We start from the raw sequence: 22,216 nt of genomic DNA on the forward strand, positions 1-22,216 counted from the left end.
ACCACTTTAGAGTCCATAGGTGTCTTTGTCTGCAAATGGTTATCTATACTCATGAAAGATCATAAATTTAATGTTCCAGCTAAGGGCTGTGGTTTTTTTTTTCTTAAGCCTTTTTTTCTGTACAAGCTCTCCTCCATAGAGACCACTAAAGAGTGTGCAAAACTCAACTATAAATGTAAAATTCACAGGACATAGAGGATATTTTAGGCTGTTGGGAGTTACTGGTTTGTGCTCTTCAGAGCTCTGTGCTGGCTGACTGTAGCTCCTGTGCTGGAGGAGCCCACCATGCAGCAGCAAAATGAATAATGGAGAACATTCTTCTCCTGAATGCCAGGATGCAGGGGATCAGTTCTTCTGAGACCCAGCAGTTCAGATCAGAGGGGGGTACACTGGGACATTAGTGCTGACTATTCAAAACATTGCCCATTTGTCTTAAACATAGTTTATGGTGATTTTTTCCTACAGTCTGACCTCACAATGGAAAAAATATCTGCACTAGAAAACAGTAAGAACTCTGACTTGGAGAAGAAGGAGGGGAGGATAGATGACTTATTAAGAGTAAGTATTTAAAGTGGGACAACTCTTGTAAAAGCTGCTGTTTCAAGGTACTTGGAATGCTTGTGCCAGCTAGGCTGCAGAGCAGTGGCTTGTATACTGGCTGTAGAACCAACACTTGCAGGATAAGACGAATTCAGTGATTCCCTTACCAGCAGGATAATTGTCTGGCCTGTGGATGCTGTTTAGGCCTGCTTGAACTTAAGCAGTGTCTGGGGATATACAATGCAGAGTTGTTGTAGCTCAATTGTTTATGTCCTCAGCAGTGCTGGCCTCTGATCTGTTGCACACTTGTGTATTTTGCTGGCTAACCTAACATATTTCTCTGCAGAATCACAGAATCATGGAATCATAGAGGTTGGAAAAGGCCTTGAAGATCACCAAATCTAACCATCAGTGTACCACCATCATGTTCTCACCAAGCCATGTCCTCAAGTGCCTCATCCGTACATTTTTTTGAGCACTTCCAGGGATGGTTCTCCCTTTTCCCTCCACCCTTCTTCTAAGTCCTGAGGAGCTGACTCTGCCTTTTGTTTGGCAGTGTGTCCAGTAGCCTGGGAAGCTATGTTTTGAAATGCTCACGTGGGAGAATCAGACACGTATAGAGATGAGAACATCCTTTGGCCAAACTGAAAGAATAAAGCTCTTAACCTATTAGTATTCTTCAGTAAAAGATAAATACCTTCAAATCAAGGATCTTGTCTTAGTCGAGGAGTTCTAATTGACTTAACTTTCATCAGCTGGAGAGGCAGCTCTTGTGAAGTGTTGAAAAGCATTAGAAAGCTCATTACAGAAAGTAGAGGGAAGGCTTTGTGTATGTCTGGTCTGAGCACCTCAAAGAGCTCAGTCGAGTTCATTGGAGACATAGGGCACATGTGAGCTTGAGGGAAACAATCCATGAAGCAGAAAATAGATATTTCTTTTTTTTTTTTAATTAAATTCTTTTGGTTTTTACCAGACTATTGGTTGAAAGGGAAATGGTTACATTTAATTCTGTTAATGAAAGTGGTTGCACATACACTTCTGCTGCATGCTGTGGTGGTGTGAAGCAGCAGCTGCCACTGGGAGCAGCCTGTGTAGAAGGGCTGATGAAAAGTGACTCGAACAAGAATTTAACTGAAAATACGAAGTGTTCCTCCATCCTTTTCCTCTGTCAATATTGTGGGCTAAAGAGGGAGGATAGTCCAGCAATGACTAACCTATTTTGAGACTTCATAACTGTGGCAAGGTCTTAAATGTTTAACAAAAAAAAAAATCAAAATACTTTTGCTTGTCTTTAGTCTTTTACCTTAGTTCCTTGCATGTAAACCAAGATGACATAACTTCTCTGTTCTAGAGGGGTGTTAAGATGTGAGTGAGTAAAAAACTTAAGAGTTTGTCTTGGATGTTTTGCTAAACAAAACCAGTTCTTTTATCGTGCTGTTTTGCTGACTTTGCTCTGATCCCCACGGCTCACTGAAGCAACTTCTGAAGTGATACTTAGTTTGGCTCTTCTGAGTGGTTTAAAGTCACAGGCTTTGTTCTCTGTTCACTTTTAGGCCAATTGTGATTTGAGACGGCAGATAGATGAGCAGCAAAAGATGCTGGAGAAGTACAAGGAGCGGTTGAATCGATGTGTAACGATGAGCAAGAAACTTCTTATAGAAAAGGTGAGTAGGGAATATCTCTGCAGTCAAAGTTCATGTCCTTGAAAGCATCTCTATCTTCTTAGCAGTGAAACCCTGCTGCTGTTGCTTTAGTGATAAAAGGTAACTGGAATTCTGTCAAATAATTTCTCTGCAAACTGGAATGTAATCCAAAGACCAAAGTGATTCAGAATGTTCAGATTTGGTCACTTTGCATGGTGGCAGAGTGATCTTTTGCTTAAATGAAAGAGCTCTATATGCAGCAGGCATTGCTTGATTTGGAAACCCATAGGCTTGAAAAGCACTCTGGAGCTCTGGGAATGCAGGAGTAGTGTCTCATTGTGCAGTGGAATTGCAGGTGAGCTCTGGGACATGGGCAGGTGATTTAGACCTTCTTTCAAGTAGTAAAGTTGGAGATGGTTGGTTTGTGTAACACTGAAAACAAAACACTGGGGACAGTGCCAGGTTCACCAGCATCCAGCCTGGTTCAGCATTGAAAGATTTCCAGCTTTCTTAATGGGTAAACAGTGTGGGGGTTCGTTTGTTCTTTCACCTGTTGGCCAGTTACACCTTATTGTCTGTGGGCACTGGATGGGCAAAACTACCCGGGTGCTGGCTGGGACATGCCGTCTGTTTGAGTTGATTTTGTCACAGAGCTGATTCTTGGCTGAGCAGAGCTCTCCTCTAGAGTGGTGACCTAGCTGAGATTGTGTCACTTCTGGACATGGTACAAGAGTAGGGCTGAGCTGGCTGATCACTGTATCTTAGGCTGAATAGCGATTCAAGGTACATTTTCTTTCCTCATCTCCTGAATAAGGGCCTGGTCAGAGCCGAGACTGCAGTCTAGCTGAGCTACTGATACAAAGGGATACTTTTAATCCTATAGCCAACCTGATCTCAACTGATTATAGGATGAGTGAGCGGATGCCCAGGCAGTCATCAGGAGGGAAGAGTGAGGCTGAAATGTCATGATGGTGGATGAGTGCAAAACACCAGCAATAGTTTGATCAGTGATATTCAACTGGGCTTCAGATAATCAGAACTGAAATAACAGAAAGTGGAAAGAATTGGTGGTGTTTTAAAATGCAGCATGGCCCTTAGCTAGTAATGTATGGCTTGTATTTTTATGTGGCTTTATTTTGCTTGCAGTCAAAGCAGGAGAAGATGGCATGCCGAGATAAGAGCATGCAGGATCGATTGAGGCTGGGGCACTTCACCACAGTGCGGCACGGCGCGTCCTTCACCGAGCAGTGGACAGATGGCTATGCCTTCCAGAACCTCATCAAGTGAGGGCAAACAGGATTGTCTTTAACTTCAGAGAGAAATGGAAAAAAAACCCTAGCAATTGTGTGATGTCTTGCACGTCAGAATGTGAGAATGGTGTGACTGATGCATGGAAGGATCAGATAGGAACTCCTGACAATGGGGAACTTTTTCACACTGAAGTGAGAAGTCCACTTCCACTGAAACTTCCAGAGATTGAAATTGGATTAAATGGTTTGAGCTGTTGTTAGCTGTCGGGAATCATCAGTGTACCCACTTGGCTGTGTAGTGCTTGGGGTGGAGGGGTGGACCAAAATCTCACGTACATTGTGAGTCAGTCAATTTGATTTGCATCCTTGCATATATTAGTCAAAGAAAGCTAATTAGCTTGCACTTTTTTTTTTTTTTCCTTAAGTAGAAAGTGGAGAAGCTTGAAAGAGAAAATCCATACTATTTAACTTGTTTTGCCTTCTGGTAACAGTGATCAAAGGGGCTGCAGAAACCTGGAAATGAAGATCAGAGATTCTTTATGCAGGATGTTAATGGAAATATCCAGTCAATTCCCACCTGGCTTAGACCTTTAAGTAGGACTTGGCAAATTAATTGCACTAGAGAGCTACGTATGAGCCTATAAAATCACATCACTTGTCTGTAGTCTGATAGGGAGGTGCAGCTCTTGTTAGGCACAGATTAAGAACTTTATAATTCTTCCTTAGCTTGTGCTGTAAGACATGGAAAAAGTACTTCTGGAATACCTACCTGCAGTCTCAGTCCCTTTTAAAAAGGGAATTAGGGATGCAAATGCTTAGGTTATTTAGACTTGAGATTTCAAGAGTGCTTTTATTACTGTGAAATGTTTCAAGGTGGTCTTTTTTTCTTGGTGCAGAGACAGTTCCTTAGTGAAATTGGGAATGATGTTGGATATATTCCAGAGAATTTAGGATAGTTTAACTATACTTTTGAAGCGTAAGGATACTTCTTAGACAGTGCCAGACTTCAGGAATAGTTTTAACAGGGAAGAGGCTTCTAGGAAAATGTGTGTGGAAAGTCAGTGACTTGCCATTTATCCCAGGTTTCCATGGGGTTAACAATTCCTTTGGATGTCCTCTGCGTGAATTAAACCTTTCACTTACTGAAAGATTTCTGTGAGCCAGGAAAAGAATCCCGTTTTATGTAAAATACCTTTAAAACTCTGACTCATCATGTTTGGCACATCCCCCTTTTCTATACAAAAATACTTTGTTACAAATCTTACAAGTAGGACTGATTTGAGATTCATGGCTCAAATCTGGTGAGAATAGATGCTGAAGACATCCAAGTGCACACCCTTAGTTATCTGTGTCATGTTTTTTCTCCTCTCTGCTTTTCAGGCAACAGGAAAGGATAAACTCTCAACGGGAAGAAATAGAGAGACAACGAAAAATGTTAGCAAAGCGGAAGCCACCGGCAATGGGCCAGACCCCGCCAGCAAGCACCGAGCAGAAGCAGCGCAAGAGCAAGACCAATGGAGCAGAAAATGAAACGTAGGTTCTGTAGCCTTCTTGGTGCATGGCAAAGCCACATGCTTTGATTAGAGCACAAAATATCTCCTGGGAAATGGAATCTTGCCCTTGCCTTGAGGCTTCACTCCATGCACAAATGAATGTTGTGAAATTAGCCTGGCATTCAACAACATCTGGTTCCAGTTCTAAATAGTTTTCATTGAAGTAAAGCAAGGATCATTGCTGAGTCCAGACTTTGTATGAGTTTAACTGTATTTTTTTATGAGTCCAGTACTAGTTCAGAATTTGTGTCACTGTCAGGGTATGCATGGTGCCTTTCTTTAAGGAAAACAAAATCGTACACATACAGAAACCTTGATTTCTGTGTATTTACTGTGGAGAATTCTGAGTTAAGAGTTTTGAAGCAATTCATTTGGGATGCTGAAGGAATAAGAGAATAAGATGCACTCTATAGAGACAATGCGTTGAGCATTGGCCTATTCTCCAAAACAGTTCTTCACACATACATGACTCAGGGAAATGGTGGAAGTGCTACTCTTCTCATGGATTTCTTTTTTTTTTTTTTTTTTTTTTCTTTTTTTTGCCTACCCTGCCTCTTTTGAAGTTACTGATGCTCTAAAAGACTTGATATTCTTCTAGAGTAAAGCTGGGGCTTGAAAGAAATTTAGAACATTATTTTTTCAGAAGTGTTTGTGAGTTGGAAATACATTTAGTAAAACATTTAGCCCTGCCTTCTCCTAGTTCCCTTTTTAGACTTCATTTTTTTGCTGTAGGCTAATACCATAACTCTAATTGAGACTTTTCATTTTTCATTATTAAATCTCCTGGGCTTGACTTGACCTCAAAGTTCCAGAAGCCCTTTGAATTCTTGGTCTTAATCTTTAAAAGGATATGTGAAGCAAAAGCTCCCACTGCCTTTGCAGTCTCAGCAGAGATGGCACAAGACTGGGTGAATACTGATACTCAGGGTGCCCTCAGCTCCAGGGCTGTGACCCCAAAATGGGATACACGTACCTGCAGATCAGGTGGGTTGTGTTGGAGAGCACTGTGTGCTTCCTGCAAATAACTAAGTTGGTTGGGGGCATTTCCCACTTGTTCTGGCCAAGGGAGCCTGAAAAGAAATAAATAAAACTTTAAAGTCATCCTTTTGTACTGCCAGGTTTGAGCTGGGAGAAATAAATAGAATTTCTTTATATGGATATTTTGAAGTGTTGCTATTCACTGTGGCAACCTTTCACTTCCAAAGGGCAGGATGAGCTTTCACCATTTTTGTGGGATTTTTTTTCTCCAGCTGTCTGGTGCAACGTAGTGTGGCTTATTCTGGAGATGGCAGCACAGGTCCTGATGTGCCCTGGGAATCCTGGTCATGTCTGTGGTGCTTCTGCTTGTGCTGTGAGCCTACCTTGGCATAATCTAGCTTTACCATGCTCTACTAGGAAGCCTCTTGGCCTCCCAAATATTTTTCTGTTTCTTACTGGTTTATCATTCTTCACTGATACATTCTAAGGTGATGTCTTTGTGGTCTAGAAAAGCTTCTTTTTGTGTGCTTGATAAAAACTGCTTGCCCAGGGTATGGATATGGTTCATGTGGAGCATTGTAGTTTATGTGAAAACACTGGGGTTTTTGCAAGTCATTTGTAGCAGCTGGACTGACTGACTACTTAATCATTTGTTATCCAGTAAGTGCATTTGTTGGACCACTGTGTGTCAGGAACAAAATTTTATGACTTCTGGAGGGAGGCTTTTCATTGTGGAGCTCTTACAGAGGCTGATTTTTTGGCAATTTAAATATAAATGTTTCTAAAATTGAATGAGAAACAGACAGCCAAATTCCTTTTTGATTTTTGGTTCCTCTTTGGTTTTTGGTTGTTGCTGTGTCTTACAAAGGAGAAGAAGATCCTGTGATGGAAATTTAAACACAAGCTTTCCCAAAATGAGTTTTCTAGCCTGTGAATGAGAAAAGAGTTTTCATTCAGGAAGATTAATCTGCTGGGGCTGGTTGAGATTCATTAGGGCCACTTGGGCAGCCTTCAGCTGTGCTAGAGGTAGGTAGGGTGAAACAGGGTGGTATTTGTCTCAGAGCCCCCTTGATTTTTGTGATGATTGCTGTGGCAGACTGTTTTGGGCATTGTTGGCCTGGTGGTGCTAGTTGCATCCCTGCCCTAATGAGTAGACTGATGGTGTTTATTACTCGTGCATGAACACATGTGCAAACCTTGTTGCTGGTTCATTCAATTTTCTCTTTATTCCTTACACAGTAACACAAGAAAAGAATCACAGAGTCACAAAAGACCTAAACTCTTGGGAAGGTCTTTTAGATTGTCTGAATATAATTAAAACTCAGGCTGTGTGTGTGAATTAGAATCATAGAATCACAGAATATGCTGAGTTGAAGGGGATTCCCAAGGATCATCAAAACCAGCTCAGGGCCCTCAACTGTTTATTAGACAACATTTTTGGTAGTGGCTTTATTTTTTATGTTTATTTTTTAATTTGTAATAAGCAGTTCCTTCTGTTCAAGATTCTTTCATAGGGAGCTTGGCTTATGAATTTTCTATTAAATTTATCAGGTATCAACTGCTTTAGGTCTTGTTTCAAGCACCTGGACTCTGCATTATCAACAGAGGGAAGTTGGAACATTTCAAGATGAGCACTTGATGAGCTTGAATGCTCTCTCCTCTCAGTTTACTGAATAAGGTCTCCCTGTACAGACGTAGGACTCAGTCCCCCCCTTGAACAAAGTTGCGGTGTTCATGCTCTGGAGGCCTCCTGCACTAACCTTGTGTGAAGTACTGTGTAGAGCATAACTGCTGTTGGAGAAATCCTCCTGGGATATGCTTTGAGCTCAGTTTAGGTTTAAAAGAAGGTATTTGTATGCTGTCACATGCTGATCTTGTTTACAGAGTGAACTGATGCAACTGATAAGGGCATCATGTTCACATGGGATGCTTTTACCAAATTCCTTGTTGGTAGTAATGAAACAATTAGTTAATATTCGTTCTTCTAATCCTAAAGATCTCAACTTGTCATTGCATTTCAATAGTGATGGGCTCTGTCACTGTTTTAGTGTAAGGCTGTACGTTGTCCTACGTGTGCTTGGCATAGAAGATGTTGAAAACATTATGAAACTTCTTTTGACCAACCACCTAGAGCAGGAACTTTACACATCATTTACTATCAATAAAATAGGGATTATTCCCCTTACCCATTGCTTCTCCTAACTACACATGAGGTCAAAAATACAATAAAGTAAATTTCCCAGGGTTTCCCTGGAACCCACCTGGCAGAACCTGAGACAGGAATAAGTTCTGAATCCCAGGTCATTTTTCTGTTTCCAGTGGCTGTGTGGCCAGGTGTGCTTCTAGTCTCAGAGTGAATAGCTGGGTTGAATTGTCTAGCTTTTATTACAAAGAAAAATTTGATAATAAGTCAGTAAAGCAAACTTTACATGGAAAAGTAAGATGGGAATATTTGGACTTCACTTTTCTATGTTTAGATTGTGGTTTAGCTGTCTTCATTAAAGTCAGTCAGTAGCCTAGATAGGTATTATTCGGGACTTGAATTTGAAATTAATGTATATTGTTGAGGTTTGAGGCTTTGTTCTCCTTTAGACTTACTTTTAAAAGATATAGGTTGCAGAGTTCATGTAAAAAATTGCGTGCTGGCTGTTGATGCGGAGTTGTTACTGATGATGTGAATCTGCAGGTTGTTCACTTTATCACGTTTGGTAACTTAATGTGTTGAGTCTTCTTTATGCAGGTTAACATTAGCAGAATACCATGAACAGGAGGAAATCTTCAAACTCCGACTAGGTCATCTTAAAAAGGTAAGGACTAGTTGCAGCAAAAGCTTTTTCTGTGAACAAGAACATTTCTCTGTAGAGATCACTACTCATTTGATAATCAAGAGGGTTTTGCACTTGGAAGGGATAGCCAGGATTTATAATAACTTTTTCAGGGTGGTGTTATTCACAGAAGATGTTCTTTGCTTCAATAAATGGATTTCTGGGTCCTTACAGTTAGGATTTCATGCAGAGTTCTACTATTTTGACTCATCTTCTGTCACTGTGACCTGCCTGGTCCTGGACTCTGAACGTGTATAACATGGGGGAACAGTAAGGAATGGACCAAGGGAAGAAAATTATAAGAGCACAGCAAAAAAAATGCAACAGTCATTGACTTTTCCAGTTCTTTGCAATATTGAGTAACCAATGTTATCAGTCCAATAAAATCTCTTGGGCTGTTAAAAACCAGTCCTGTTCAGGCAGCTGCAATGCACATTTGTTCTCAAATACTTTGGCCTTAGTAGGAACTGTACCTGCAGGTGAGGTTATATTTAGATAAGCTGTTGGTTACCTTGAAAGTGATTGCAGTGTCTTACAAGTTTTCTGGAACACTTTAACAGATTAATTACTGGGGAAAAAAGTAGATGTCTTCCGCCATTTCCTGGTTAGATGTGATCTCTGCTAAGGCCAATGAGTTTTCTTTTGGAAATGAACCAAAGAAGAACTAAGTGTCTTGCTGGAGTGCCCCTTCCTTTCTCGGGTGGTGCTCATAAGTTTTTTTTCCTGTAACCTTGATGCGCAAGCTGAATGCAAGGTCTCATTAATGCATCCATACTCCTCATTATTTTCTGTAGAAGGGAAAGTTACTGCACTCCCAGAATCTACTGGCAATCTGCCCATTATGCTTTATTGAGCTGTGAACAAAGAGAAGTGGTATGGGCAGGAGAGTGCTGGAGGCATGCTGGCTCTTCAGCTCCCACATTGCTCAAGGAGGTTAACTGCAGGTCCATCTATCCTGACATGTAACATTGACACCCTGGAATGGAGGAATCCATTTGGAAATGGACCTTAATGGAAAATGAAGTAATGTGTTGGGATCGTGGCATTGTCTAAAGCTGTGCTTATCCTTCTCCACTTTTGGAAACTGGCTCATTCTTTATGTCTAAAAATAGAACCAGTTGGAAAGGGAAGGAGCAGAGTCACAAGACACATGGGTAATGGTGTCTCATACACAAATTGTACTGCTCAGGGAGCACATTTGAATGGAGGTTTGCAGCCCTGGCCACAGTGAGGTAAATTTGAGAGCACCAAAACTTCATCTAGACAAACACTGTCAGAACTTCCATGTGACATTGAGGAACACTCTGACCTGCTTTAGCAGTTACTACTAGTAGAATATAATGTCATTCTCTCACACTTCCCATCCTGTCCAGATGGTGCCCCATCCCATGTGGCATATGACATCCCTGTTCTTACTGCTGAGGGCTCTCTTCTTTCTCTTGTCCCACCAGAACTAAAATTCCTTCAAAAACAGCTGCATAGAACTTACTCAGGGAAGGAGCAAGACCACAGCAACAAGACTTCTTAATTACAGAAAATACTGTAAATAAGGATGTGTAAAGGAGGTCTCTTCCTGTCTGTGTAGTGGGAACAGAACTGCCCAGTTTTCATTTGCAGGTGACTGCAAATTGATTCTGACCATCCCTCTGATCTCCTGCACAAGTTTTATGCTAATATCCTCTTCAGAAGTGGAATTACATTTGTGTTTCCATAAATCAGGTGGAAACACTACCAGCAGTACCTTACAGAGTGTTGTTTTACTTTTGGTTTTTCCTTGCGCAGGAAGAAGCAGAGATACAGGCGGAGCTGGAACGGCTAGAGAGGGTTAGAAATCTGCACATCAGGGAATTGAAAAGGATACACAATGAAGATAATTCACAGTAAGCACATGGGATTCAGGGATAAGAACTTAAAGTAGTTTTTTATTTGTTCTCTTCATAATGAGAAAATCTTTTCATAATGGGAAACACTTAATCCTTTTTAAATTGATGTTATAACTCAATAGTCACTTGATTGTGGGGTGCTGCAGTTATAGCTTGAAGTTCACACAGGACAAAGGCTTCCAAATGCTTCAAGGTACCATTAAATAGTTTTTCACTGGTACGGAGTGATCAAATAGCATCAAATTTGTCAGTCGTTAACACGATTATATTTCTCTGTCAGTTTCTTAACTGTGCGGTACCTGTAATTTATTGTGCAGAGGATATCATTATTTCTGTCTTCTTAAACCATGTCTTTCTCACCAGATTTAAAGACCATCCAACGCTAAATGATAGATATTTGTTGCTACATCTTCTGGGTAGAGGTGGCTTCAGTGAAGTATATAAGGTAACTTGGGAGTGGCAATCTGATGTAATTACAAATAGCTGCAGTGGCTAAGCATTACTGAGATGGCACAGCAAGTCTGAACATCTCTGTAAATATGAGAAAATAGCTCCAATAATACAAGCAAAGCCTGTACTTCCTGGGGGTATAAGGATTTGTTTCTGGTGCCTTCATTTTACCACCTGAACTAGCAGACTGGGGGCAGTGTATGTTTGTGTAGTTTTGGGACTTCCTTAGAGCTGAGGATTCCTAGTGTGTCAGCACTCTTAACAGCCAAGACCTGGGATACTTGGGTGCTTGCTATTTGACTATTGCACTTGGATCTATTCCAGTTCTCAGTATTCCCCATTTGAACTCAGAAGTTTGGAATTTATGTTGAATTTGGCTAGAACGGAAATAATTCCAATGCAAATATTGGAAACTTCATGGTGCTTTATTATTTTGATGCAACACAACAATAGGAACCTAAACTAAGGGGACTAGACTGCTCAGATGGTGGGGGGAAGAGTGTGAGCTGTGTATAAGTACAGTAATTTCATGACCATAAGGCGCACCAGACTATAAGGCGCACCCCTCAGGAGTTGGCAAATTTCACAACTTTGTAGATCATATAAGGCACACTTTTTTTTTTGCAGTGAGGCTCCGCCCCCAGCTCCCCCCTCATGGTTGCTGGCCGAGGCCCCGCCTCAACCCAGCAGCCATGGGCCCCGGGCGCGCCTGTACCCGGCGGGGCCGAGCTATGCCCACCGCCGCTGCATGCAGCGTCCCCGGGGCCAGGGCATGCCCGCTGCCGCTCCATGCAGAGTCCCCGGGGCCGGGGCATGCCCACCGCTGCTCCGTGGAGCGTCCCCGGGGCTGGACTATGTCCGCCGCTGCTCCATGCAGCGTCCCCGGGGCCCCGCTGCTCTGGGAGTTCCCTGGTGCTCTGGGTGACCTGATGCTGGCAGGCTCGCCCCACACCGCCACTGCCCCGATTCCGGCGGCTTTCCCCACCCCGCGCGGGGGCTGCCCTGATGCCAGCGGGCCCACTCCGCACGGGGGACACCCCGATGCCGGCGGGCCTGTCCCACTGGGCCACCTCCCCGATGCTGGCGGCTTTGCCCCCTTGCCTGGGCTGCACCACCGCCCTTTCCCTCCCCCACATGGCCACTGCCCCGATGCTGCCAGGCTTGCCCTGGCCCGGAAGCTGGGGGCTGTTGCGGGCTCGCACTTCCAGGGTCGCAAATGTCGCAACTTTGTACATCAGATAAGGTGCACCGGTCTATAAGACACACTTCCGGTTTCGGGGGAAAATTTTAGTCAAAAGGGTGCGCCTTATAGTCATGAAATTGCTGTACTTTGAGCTGCTTTGCTGACTAAGCAGAAAGTTTTGGCTCCACAGATGAAAGCAAGAGGGTACAAATGTTTCCTACCTGCCTGCTCCTAAGAGTTCTAACTGGCATTAAAATAAAGAAATGCTTAACCCTTCTTCTCCAGGATCTCGGCAAATCTATTAAGCATTAGGAATTAAGTAGACAACTTTTGAGATGAACACATGTTATGCCTGTTTGCTTATCACAGCATTTTGTCCCATCCTGGAAATCATATTATTGTTGCTGCTCTCAGGCCAGGTAGAAGATTGCTGCATTGCTCTGTGAGTGCAATTTTAGAGGTCCATTCTATAAGGACTGTTTAAATAATAAAAAAGTAGAGAGAAGGATAAAAGCGCAACATCACACAGCTCTGCTGTTGAATTCTCCATTTCTGAATTTTATATGTTCTGAAACAGTATGCTTCAAGTTGGAGAGCTGAACTACCAGTGTCAAACAAAGCACTGAAAAATCTTCTGTATTTTGGTAGTTGTTTTTTATTAACCCAAGTGTGGAAAATGAATTTTGGACTTGTGGGAATAGTAGCAGGGTCTTTCCCAATATAAAAACTGTCTACATTTTAGTAATTTGATCTTCCTTGTCCCTTTGTAACTCTGGTAGTAAAATGCCAAAATCAATGCAGTGTGAGTTAGTTTCATGGGGAAGGTCAGATCAAAGCACAGAATATTCAATTGTTTTCACTGTTGCTTGAACTCATTAGTGCAACTTACTGCATTATAATGCAGATTTGCTTTTCCATCACTGTGTTTTAATGCTGATTTCCTGGGTGGGAATATTGGTTTGTTAGAGCTTGTCTGCTTTTGCAGTATTAACTTGAGCCTGTGATTCCTACTGATTTTCAGCTATTCTTTCTGCAGGCTTTTGATTTAACAGAACAGAGATATGTAGCTGTGAAAATACACCAGTTAAATAAAAACTGGAGGGATGAGAAGAAGGAAAACTACCACAAGTAAGTGAGTTTATAAAGCAACCAGCTATGTTTCCCAGTTCCTCCTGCATTTGGTTATCCTGTGAACAGGCTGCCAATTTTTTCCTGTGTTTTGCCACATTTCAAAAAACACTTTCTGTCCCAGTAGCTATATGCAAAAGTTCTGGTCAGATGAGAAATGTTTAAATGTGTGCATACACACAGAGTTTTGTCTAAAGCCTGTACCTCTGCATTTTAAAGCATCAGTGCTCTGTGAGGAAAGCGCTGTAGTGGCTTCTCTCTGAAATGTTCAAGCAGTTCCATGGGAAATGTTTTTTCCTGCCCATCTTTCAGGTACACACCTGCATTGTGCTCCCTGGAAGCCTCCCCCTTCCCTTTGTTTCTTAGAGTAAGTCATCCTAATTGTGGCTTTCCGCTTCCTGAAGGGAGCCTGCAAGAAAGATGAAAAGAGACTATTTACAAGGGCCTGGAGTGACAGGAGAAGGGAGGACTGGCTTCAACCTGACAGAGAACGGGGTTAAATTAAATATTAGGAAGAAACTCTTTACGGGAAGCCTTCTTCTGTTGGTAACCTGCTCCTTAATGCTATGGGTTAGATAACTTTTGCAGAGTGACAGCCAAACCTTCTCCATAGGACTTCCAAGATAAAGCTGTGTTCTTAATTCCCCAGCAAGTCACTGGGACAAACTAAGCTGAATTTGAAGCCTGGAAAATCAGACTGTTAAGCATCATAGGATTCATGTAGAACTTGCTGATTTTTGTATTCAGCTATCTTGGATCTCTTAAGGATTTACGAGGTTATTCTATTTTGGCAAACAGTACCAGTAATCAAGATGAGTTATTTTGTAGCATTGCCAGGGTTGGAGCTGCACTCAGGTTCTGTAGTTCCCAAGAGCTGTTCTGTGCAGTTCCTTCTTCACTTGATTTTTCTGAAGCTGTCTGAGAAACGTGCATGGGTTTGATTGAAGCTGGATGCTGTATGGTATGTCTGGATTCACTATCTGGAGAAATTAGAATTAATTCACTTGTATGACTAATGCTCAGACTTTGCTGTTTTCAGACATGCATGTAGAGAGTACAGAATTCACAAAGAACTGGATCACCCTCGAATAGTTAAACTATACGACTACTTCTCACTGGATACTGATTCGTAAGTTGTGTTGCTCTGTCCTTTCCCATGGTTTACCTATTCACTAAAGTATTTAAAACTTTCTAGGAGAGTCAAGAATGTGTCCACATCAATGTTAGACTTTACTGCAGAGATAACCGAGGCATACTTGCATATACACTGGTTTTCTAGGGACTCCAGCTCACAAACCAATGTGGTGTATTCTGTCAGATGTGGTGCTTTACTGGTAAATCCTGCTCTTGGCACTGGGCAAATGCCACAGCTAATACAGCTTTCAGCCTCTGGGTCTTTAATGGGCTGTCTCTGACCTTTGTACTGTTGAGCATTGAGGCCTGTGCTTCTGGTAGCTTACTTTTAGAAAGGGATTGATAGGTTGAAGGACTTTTAATTTAATATATTGGCCAAATAGGTGAATTACAGACGAGCAGTAACAAAATGTTCTGGTTTCTTTTAGGTGTGCTAACTGCAACAACGCCTGTTTTTCTTTCAGGTTTTGTACAGTGTTAGAATACTGTGAGGGGAATGATCTGGACTTCTACCTGAAACAGCACAAGCTAATGTCGGAGAAAGAGGCACGATCCATTATCATGCAGATTGTGAATGCTTTAAAATACTTAAATGAAATCAAACCTCCCATCATACACTATGACCTTAAACCAGGTATGCTGTTCTGTCATGTTTAAGGATGCTAAGGAAATGTATTGAGTTACAGGTAATATGACGAAGTTTCCTTTGGTCAGACCGCAAAAAGAAAGCAGGGCTGTCTGGGAAAGCTAACCTGCATCAAGAAAAAAAACATAAAAGGCATAGAACATTTGGAAAATGTGTAGAGGGTGTTGTCTCACAGAATTGCAACATAAAACAAGAAAGTGTAATCTGTTAAACAAGGAGGTGTCAACATTTTAGACTGTGAACCACCAAGTGGCTGTTTGTTTTCTTAATGTCCTGCTTGTATTCTGCTGTTGAGAGCTTCTGTTATTGCTTCATAAAGGTTCCCACAATTACTGGTGTGCTTCATGTTCCCATTCTGTGACTTATTCTTTCTGTAATTTACTTGAAAATTTGATGGCAGAAGCTAATTTTGAAATGTTCGTTTTTTGGGGTTTTTTTATATTATGTGTCAACTCCCAAAGCTGAGGATGCACAGTCAGACTGCTCAGGTTTGCCTTTGAGTTAATTCAGTTACACCTGCTGTGGAGAAGATCCTCCCCAAATGGTGGTGTATATTATCTTTCTACCTCTAGGGCAGAACCACAAGGGGAAAAATGGAAATGCTCTGTTCTGGGATGGTACATATTGACTACGTAGCTTTTTTCCCTAGTCCAGTAAATTCATTCATCTCTTTGGGCATTTATTCCTGGCTTGTTTCCTTGTACTGGTGGCGCCTCACTGGCATTGTGTAACTGGTTTGTGATGTGATTTGTTGCAACAGGATGAGGAATGTGTACAGGAGATGGTGCTGTTGCACTCTGGTTGTAGTGACTGTTTCCTCCCTGGCTGTTCCCAAGTTGTTCTGAGTTCTGCCTGCAGCTGCCTAGAGCTATGATTCATCCACTGCCATCACACACAGTTTTGCTACTTTATTGTAGGCTTGGAGAAAAACTGTGATGATCTGACTTCTTGATGGATTTATGAAAGACTCTTGCCTAAGCAGTAATTGTCCTTTTTGAGCTTAGAAAGTCACTGGGGAGCACTGTCAGGAAGGAGAGAGTTTCTGGCATGTTGAAGAAGACAGGGCAAGTCAGAACTTCTGGGCAGAATGAGTCATAACTATGTATGTGTACTTCTCTCCTTAATCTTCATTTTTGACCTGCCTTTCCAACAGGACCTTTGGGAGGAGTCAAAACAACCTGGGCTTGAAGCTCGTTTAGCTAGCAGGGCTCAGGATCTGGAGGCTCCAAGCAATATGAAGTCACTAGGTCATTCAAGATGGGCAGATCACCTCTAGCACTTGGCAGTCCTGGAGTTGTCTCTGAAGTTCAGGGTTTTGAGAGTTTAAAACATCAAGTACAGCTCGCTGTAGGTCCCTTGTCCTTGTGCAGTGCAGGGCTCAATGCGATTTTATTTTTCCTGAATGTGTATCCTAAGGGCTGTTTCCTTCTTCTGTCTAGGTAACATTCTTCTAGTTAATGGTACTGCATGTGGAGAGATAAAAATCACAGATTTTGGACTTTCCAAAATCATGGATGATGACAGCTACAACTCAGTTGATGGCATGGAGCTTACATCACAGGGGGCTGGTACTTACTGGTAAGCGATGCCTGGGGCACTTGCAAGTTATGATCAAGAACAGTTTATAAACAGCTTTGAAGCGTGTCAGCTCTGTGTGTGCTGCCATTGGCTGTGACAGCTTGACACACTGGAGGTTTGAGAACCTGGAAACTGCTCTTGTTGTCACACAACTCCTTTTGAGGCTGGCAGCTTTTCACTGTTCAATAGGTCAGTGTTTGAAAACCAGCTCATATTCAAAAGGCTGGTGAAAAACTGCATATGCTGCTGAGATAGCAAGCTCCAGAGTGGGACTTGGCTGCTCTTTCACAGTCCAGAGTGGCTCTATCTTGCATCTTAAGCAAGAGCAAGGGAAATAGTGTACCTATTTGAAAATTCAGGCGCATCAAGGAGATGAAAAGAATATTCCTCTGAAATGAGGAGGTGTGAAGATCCGTAGTTAGCTCTCAAAAAAGATGTAAATCTCACGGTGTTGTGTATACCCAGAGATTCACTAGAATTTCGTGTCTTCAGCAATTCTTTATCTTCTGTGCCAAGTGTCACTATATCACCCTTGGCTGAGAGCAGACCCTTAGTGAGTGCTACCGAGTGTGACTCTTAGATGTCACCCAAGCTGCAAACTGTCACCATGGACAACAGAACATTTGTTGGGCCATTCTGTATTGTACAGCTTTGTTCTGTTCCTAAAAATGAAACTAGCTGTACCCTAAGTGAAGGTGAGTGTCTTTAACTGGGGCATGGCATCTGGGGTTGTATTTCTAAAAATAATGTATTTTGGCTATGTGCTTTCATTGTGGAATTGTTAGCCAAAACCTTTCAACGGCAAATACCAGTTCTGAAGATAAGAGAGTGGGCTTGTTTTATGTGCTCTGGTGAAAACAAACTGACTAGCTCAGAACACAAGTGTCTGGAAAGTCCTTGAGATCAGTGTTCCCAGAATGAGTAGGCACTGGTGATCTTGGCCCAGAGATGCACAGGAATGAAATGGGACCCCCTGAGTCCCAAGCCAGTATCTGATCGTAGAATTTTCTGTTCTAAAGGAAATAATGGAAAATACTTGAAGCTGATGCTCATAACTTCTTAACACTTTCTTCTAATCAGGTATTTGCCACCAGAATGTTTTGTTGTTGGGAAAGAACCTCCAAAGATTTCAAATAAAGTTGATGTCTGGTCAGTTGGAGTCATCTTCTATCAATGTCTATATGGGAGAAAGGTAAGAAGGTGTTTCATGCCTTTTCTTAGTGGTGTTTCCCAAACCTTTTGGAAGGCAACCCAGGCTTCTGCTTCCTTCTCCACAGACTTAGAATGTGCTCCCTTGTCTCCTTGCCATCTCCTCTGCCAGGGCAGAGTCTATGCTAATGGAAGTGGGGAGCCATAGACTAGGCTTAGTTGTGGTCTACCTTTAGCATTTCCTTCAGAAAAGACATTCTGCAGAACATCTTTCCCACTGGGCATGTTCCCACCGAGGCTGTTTTGGGCAGGACAGGTATGTCATTTGTGGTCTGAGGTTTTTGGTCTGGTCTTGTCTGTGAGACTATCAATGCCCTGAGTCTTGGTTCGTCTTGATGGCTGCAAGAGCTTAGGGGGGCAAAAACATAGATACAAAGAGCCACTTCAGAATTTTTTAGGATAACTTTCGGAAGGGAAGAGTGTGGATCCAGAAAAGGCAATTTATCATGAGAAAACGTAGTTTGCTTTATGACAGCAGGAGAGATAGGATGGAGAAGGGAAAGGATGTGCTCTTGTTTTTGGGAGTCCCTTGTACCCAAGTCTCGTGAAAGCCAGGGCTGACACACATGTGCTGCTCAGTGCTGTCAGTCAGATTTTGTGGAACCAGCCCAGCAGAGACAAGTGGGTGAATCTCTGTCAGCTCGGATGGATGACAAATACAGACTCACAAGGTCTGGAAGCAAGTGGAGATCCCTACTGGCTAAGCCAGACATGTTCCAGCTTGATCCCTTTTGTTCAGTTGGGCGTGAGTCCTGGTCCTCTGGTATCCGCAGCACCTTCCCAGCATTTGTGGGCTACTTGCCTGGGAAAATGCTGATGTTAGGTGATAATAAACAGTAGAGCTGTAGGTTTTTTATGCCTGACACCAACTTTTAACAACTTTTTTTCTTTTTTTTGGTAGCCCTTCGGTCACAACCAGTCACAGCAGGATATTTTGCAGGAGAACACAATCCTGAAAGCTACTGAGGTGCAGTTCCCTCCAAAGCCAGTAGTCACACCAGAAGCAAAGGTAAATCTGCCCAAGGGTCAGGCAGCACAGGCAGTCCTAGCCTCCTGATTTCCATAAAACCAGCAGGAGTTCTGTGTTTAATGCTCACCCATCGCACAGGGATCAGTGGCTTTGCATGTTCCATCCTTGGAGGGGTTCAAGACCAGGCTGGATGAAGCTCTGAGCAGCCTTGTCTAGTGGCCTCTGCCCATGCTTCTCCTGATACAGGATGAGCTTTAGTGCAAGAGCTGGGCTGTGTCTGGGGCAGGAATTTCAGTACTGGGGTTGTCATACTGGCTCTGCTCCCAAAGAGTCAAAAGCTTCCTGTTTCTCTCATAAAAAACTAACTATTGCTTTGGCTTTGGTGTGCTGCAGGCGTTCATCAGGCGGTGTCTGGCCTATCGAAAGGAGGACCGGATAGATGTCCAGCAGCTGGCTTGTGACCCCTACTTGCTGCCTCACATCCGCAAATCTGTATCCACAAGCAGCCCAGCTGGAGCTGCAATTGCATCAACCTCTGGATCATCCAATAACAGCTCTTCAAACTGAGACAGAGTAATAGGCCAAAAAACTGCTTGAGAAACCGGCAAAAAGACTTTCAGAAACACATTTGGAACAGAGGAATCCACAAGGGTCTCAAGAAACCTGTGCCAGGTGCTTTTTTCTCTTGCTTTTTTCCATCCATAGAGCATGTCACAACATCAACTCTCATCAAGAAAGCCTTCGGCATCTAGGCCAAGCCATGTGGATTAGGAGATGGCTTGAGGTTTGTCCAGTCAGTGACCACAACAGGGTGGCTGCTCTGAGCAAGGAGGAGAAACTCAAGAAAAAAAATACAAAAAGACACGGTTCCATGTACTGTGAACTTCTGAACATGCAGCCTTGGGGAATCCAGGACGCCGTGTGTGCTTCATATGAAGAATGTGGACTTTGGAAAAAAGACTGGGCTAGTCCAGTGTTGATATTTAAACATTGTTCTTTTTCTTTTAATAAAGTTTAGGTAACATCTCCTGAAAAGCTCGAAGCACCAAGGTTCAGCTGGGGATGGTATATGACTCTTTGCCCTTTGGAGGGGAAAAAAGTTGATCCTGCCTGTTCATGGCACTAGAGTTAGTGTTTTACCCCTAATTAATTTCAATTTTTTTTAAATAACAATTTTTTGAAAGAAAAGAGTTTTCTGGTCTCAGTGAAACCCGTATTAGCAGGTTTGTGGCAGTGTCTATTCTGCAGCTGGTGCATCTTTCTGCTTCTTTGGGGTGGCCTCTTAGGAATGATTCACTTTCTCAGGAGGGTGGTGAAGCCCTGAGTGAACAGGCCTGTGTCGCTCTGTGATCACAGTGGATCACAGCTCAGGTTGCCACAGGTTGCTGCTTCATCACTCTCACAGTGGTTGCACCTTTTTAATGTGAAGTGCTGTTGTTTTTGCAGACCCAGCCCATTATGTTCATCCGGAGCTTTCCACCCTTGTGAGCCTGATCTTGGCTGGTAGGCAGAAAGTGGGTGGGAATTTACGCATGGCTCAGGTGTCACAGGTGTGATCTGTGCCCACACAGCTCTCTACTGACCCCATTCCTGTTAGAGCATTCCAAAGCTGAAACCTTGTCTGGTCCTCTCTGTTGGGTGACTTGGCAGCAAAGCTTCCTCTCTCTCTTAACTCTTTTCAAACTTGCTGACTCATGAAACTTGGTGCCATCACTGCATCCATTTTCAGATGGTCAGGGAATGAGATAATAATTAGGGTCTTTGCTCCTTTCAAGGACATTATCTCCCTCCTGTCATCTGCCTGGAGGGGTCTTGTACCTTCAACTGGATCTGCCTGCTGTGAAATGGGATCTTCCCACTCTGCTTCCTTTTCCCTCCCACACTGAAGGAAACCTGAAAACACAAAAAGCACAGCATTTGAACATGTGGCAGCCAGGTTGGAGTGCTCCTAACATGTGGCAGGCGTTCTTAGCCAGAAATATTTAAAGATGGCAGTGTTGAGGAGCAGGGTTTGTTCTGGGGAGGTAAATGAGCATTTGCACTACGGCAATTCAGGATGGTGGTTAAAATCAAACCACCCTATGTGCACTTCCTAACCCAGGCCCTGGACCACCATGGAATCCTTTGTGGGACAATTCCAAGATTGTGCCCATAGTTATGGCAGCTGTTTGGGTCGCTCTGTTACCCCAGTGGCATCTCCTGGCAAGTGCTGTTCTCCTCATGCACTCAGAGCTGCCACTTGTCCACCTTATTGTAAGCCATCATTTGCAAATACTGTGCCTAAAGCTGATCAGGAACTTGCTAACTGAGAAATGGAGCAGTCTGTTGGAATTAAGCAACAGGCCAGGGAAGTGGAGAACTCTGCTGCTTTGATTTTTCTTACTATTTTTGTAGTGATTCTCGGGCTTTTAATTGGATTTACTCCCTTGCAGCTGTATTTAAGGTAGTGTCTGAACTGCTGTAGTGTTTTAGACAAAGAACAGAAATACTACATCTTTAAATCCTCTGCCATCCTCTCTTAGCCTTCTCCATGCCTGCTGCTCTAAGCCAGAAGTTAATTGTCCAGCAAGCAGCTTCAACATGTTTATTCAGCCTTTGTCAGGAGAAATCAGGGTTGGTACTTCACCCATTTGCCAAAACTGGTGATTTGGTATCTGTCCACATTGGGGAGGATTCTAAAAGGGTTTTTTCTATCCTGGTCCCATTGTTTCTTGGCCATCCAGTGTGTGCATCTCTGGGGGTATTAGTTTTGTGTCCAGAAGCATTTATTCCTGCTGTGTGACACCCATCCAGGGCCAGGGGACAGTGACAGCCTTTTGGGGCTGATAGCAGGGAAGAAGAACCCTGGTAGAATTCTGGCTGCAACACTTCCCTTGTTAAGATGGGTTTCACTTCCAATAACAGACCCTATTGCCACACTGTTCATTTACTTAAGGTGTATGAAGAATTTGTAACTTAAATCAGGCCAGACTGTTTTGGCTCTACCCAACAGATGAGACATGGATATTAAAATAAGTTTTAAGAAACAGATTTCGCTTGGCTTTTACTGTTTTTTCTGCTCTTGGCATTGGCATAAGCTCACTTGCAGTGGCTGCATAGAGCTAACATACAACAGGACCAGGAAGGATAGAGGAAGGGTACATTCCATAGCTCACAGCAGTGAGATCTCTGCATCAGAGGGAGAATTTCTGAAAATTACTGTGTCACATAATGACTGATGTTGATCTTGTCCTGGAACATAAATTA

At 42.9% G+C, this 22,216-nt stretch overlaps 1 protein-coding gene across 7 annotated transcripts in view; it reads left to right on the forward strand.

Moving 5' to 3' along the window:
- Nucleotides 1–22,000, forward strand: part of TLK2 (tousled like kinase 2) — a 45,438-nt gene extending 23,438 nt beyond the window's left edge. For all 7 annotated transcript variants that reach the window (XM_033078768.2, XM_033078770.2, XM_033078769.2 and 4 more), the window contains 14 exons: nucleotides 466–558; nucleotides 2,094–2,204; nucleotides 3,330–3,466; nucleotides 4,814–4,966; nucleotides 8,705–8,771; nucleotides 10,572–10,669; nucleotides 11,036–11,117; nucleotides 13,342–13,433; nucleotides 14,473–14,562; nucleotides 15,032–15,201; nucleotides 16,653–16,791; nucleotides 17,872–17,983; nucleotides 18,902–19,009; nucleotides 19,364–22,000. In XM_033078768.2, coding sequence (XP_032934659.1) covers nucleotides 466–558; nucleotides 2,094–2,204; nucleotides 3,330–3,466; nucleotides 4,814–4,966; nucleotides 8,705–8,771; nucleotides 10,572–10,669; nucleotides 11,036–11,117; nucleotides 13,342–13,433; nucleotides 14,473–14,562; nucleotides 15,032–15,201; nucleotides 16,653–16,791; nucleotides 17,872–17,983; nucleotides 18,902–19,009; nucleotides 19,364–19,537 — 1,626 coding nt within the window. In that variant the 3' untranslated portion in view covers nucleotides 19,538–22,000. The remainder of the gene's footprint in view (nucleotides 1–465; nucleotides 559–2,093; nucleotides 2,205–3,329; nucleotides 3,467–4,813; nucleotides 4,967–8,704; nucleotides 8,772–10,571; nucleotides 10,670–11,035; nucleotides 11,118–13,341; nucleotides 13,434–14,472; nucleotides 14,563–15,031; nucleotides 15,202–16,652; nucleotides 16,792–17,871; nucleotides 17,984–18,901; nucleotides 19,010–19,363) is intronic.
- The last annotated feature ends 216 nt before the right edge of the window (nucleotides 22,001–22,216 follow it).

Source organism: Catharus ustulatus, chromosome 23 (assembly GCF_009819885.2).
Source record: "Catharus ustulatus isolate bCatUst1 chromosome 23, bCatUst1.pri.v2, whole genome shotgun sequence".
Lineage (NCBI taxonomy): Eukaryota > Metazoa > Chordata > Aves > Passeriformes > Turdidae > Catharus > Catharus ustulatus.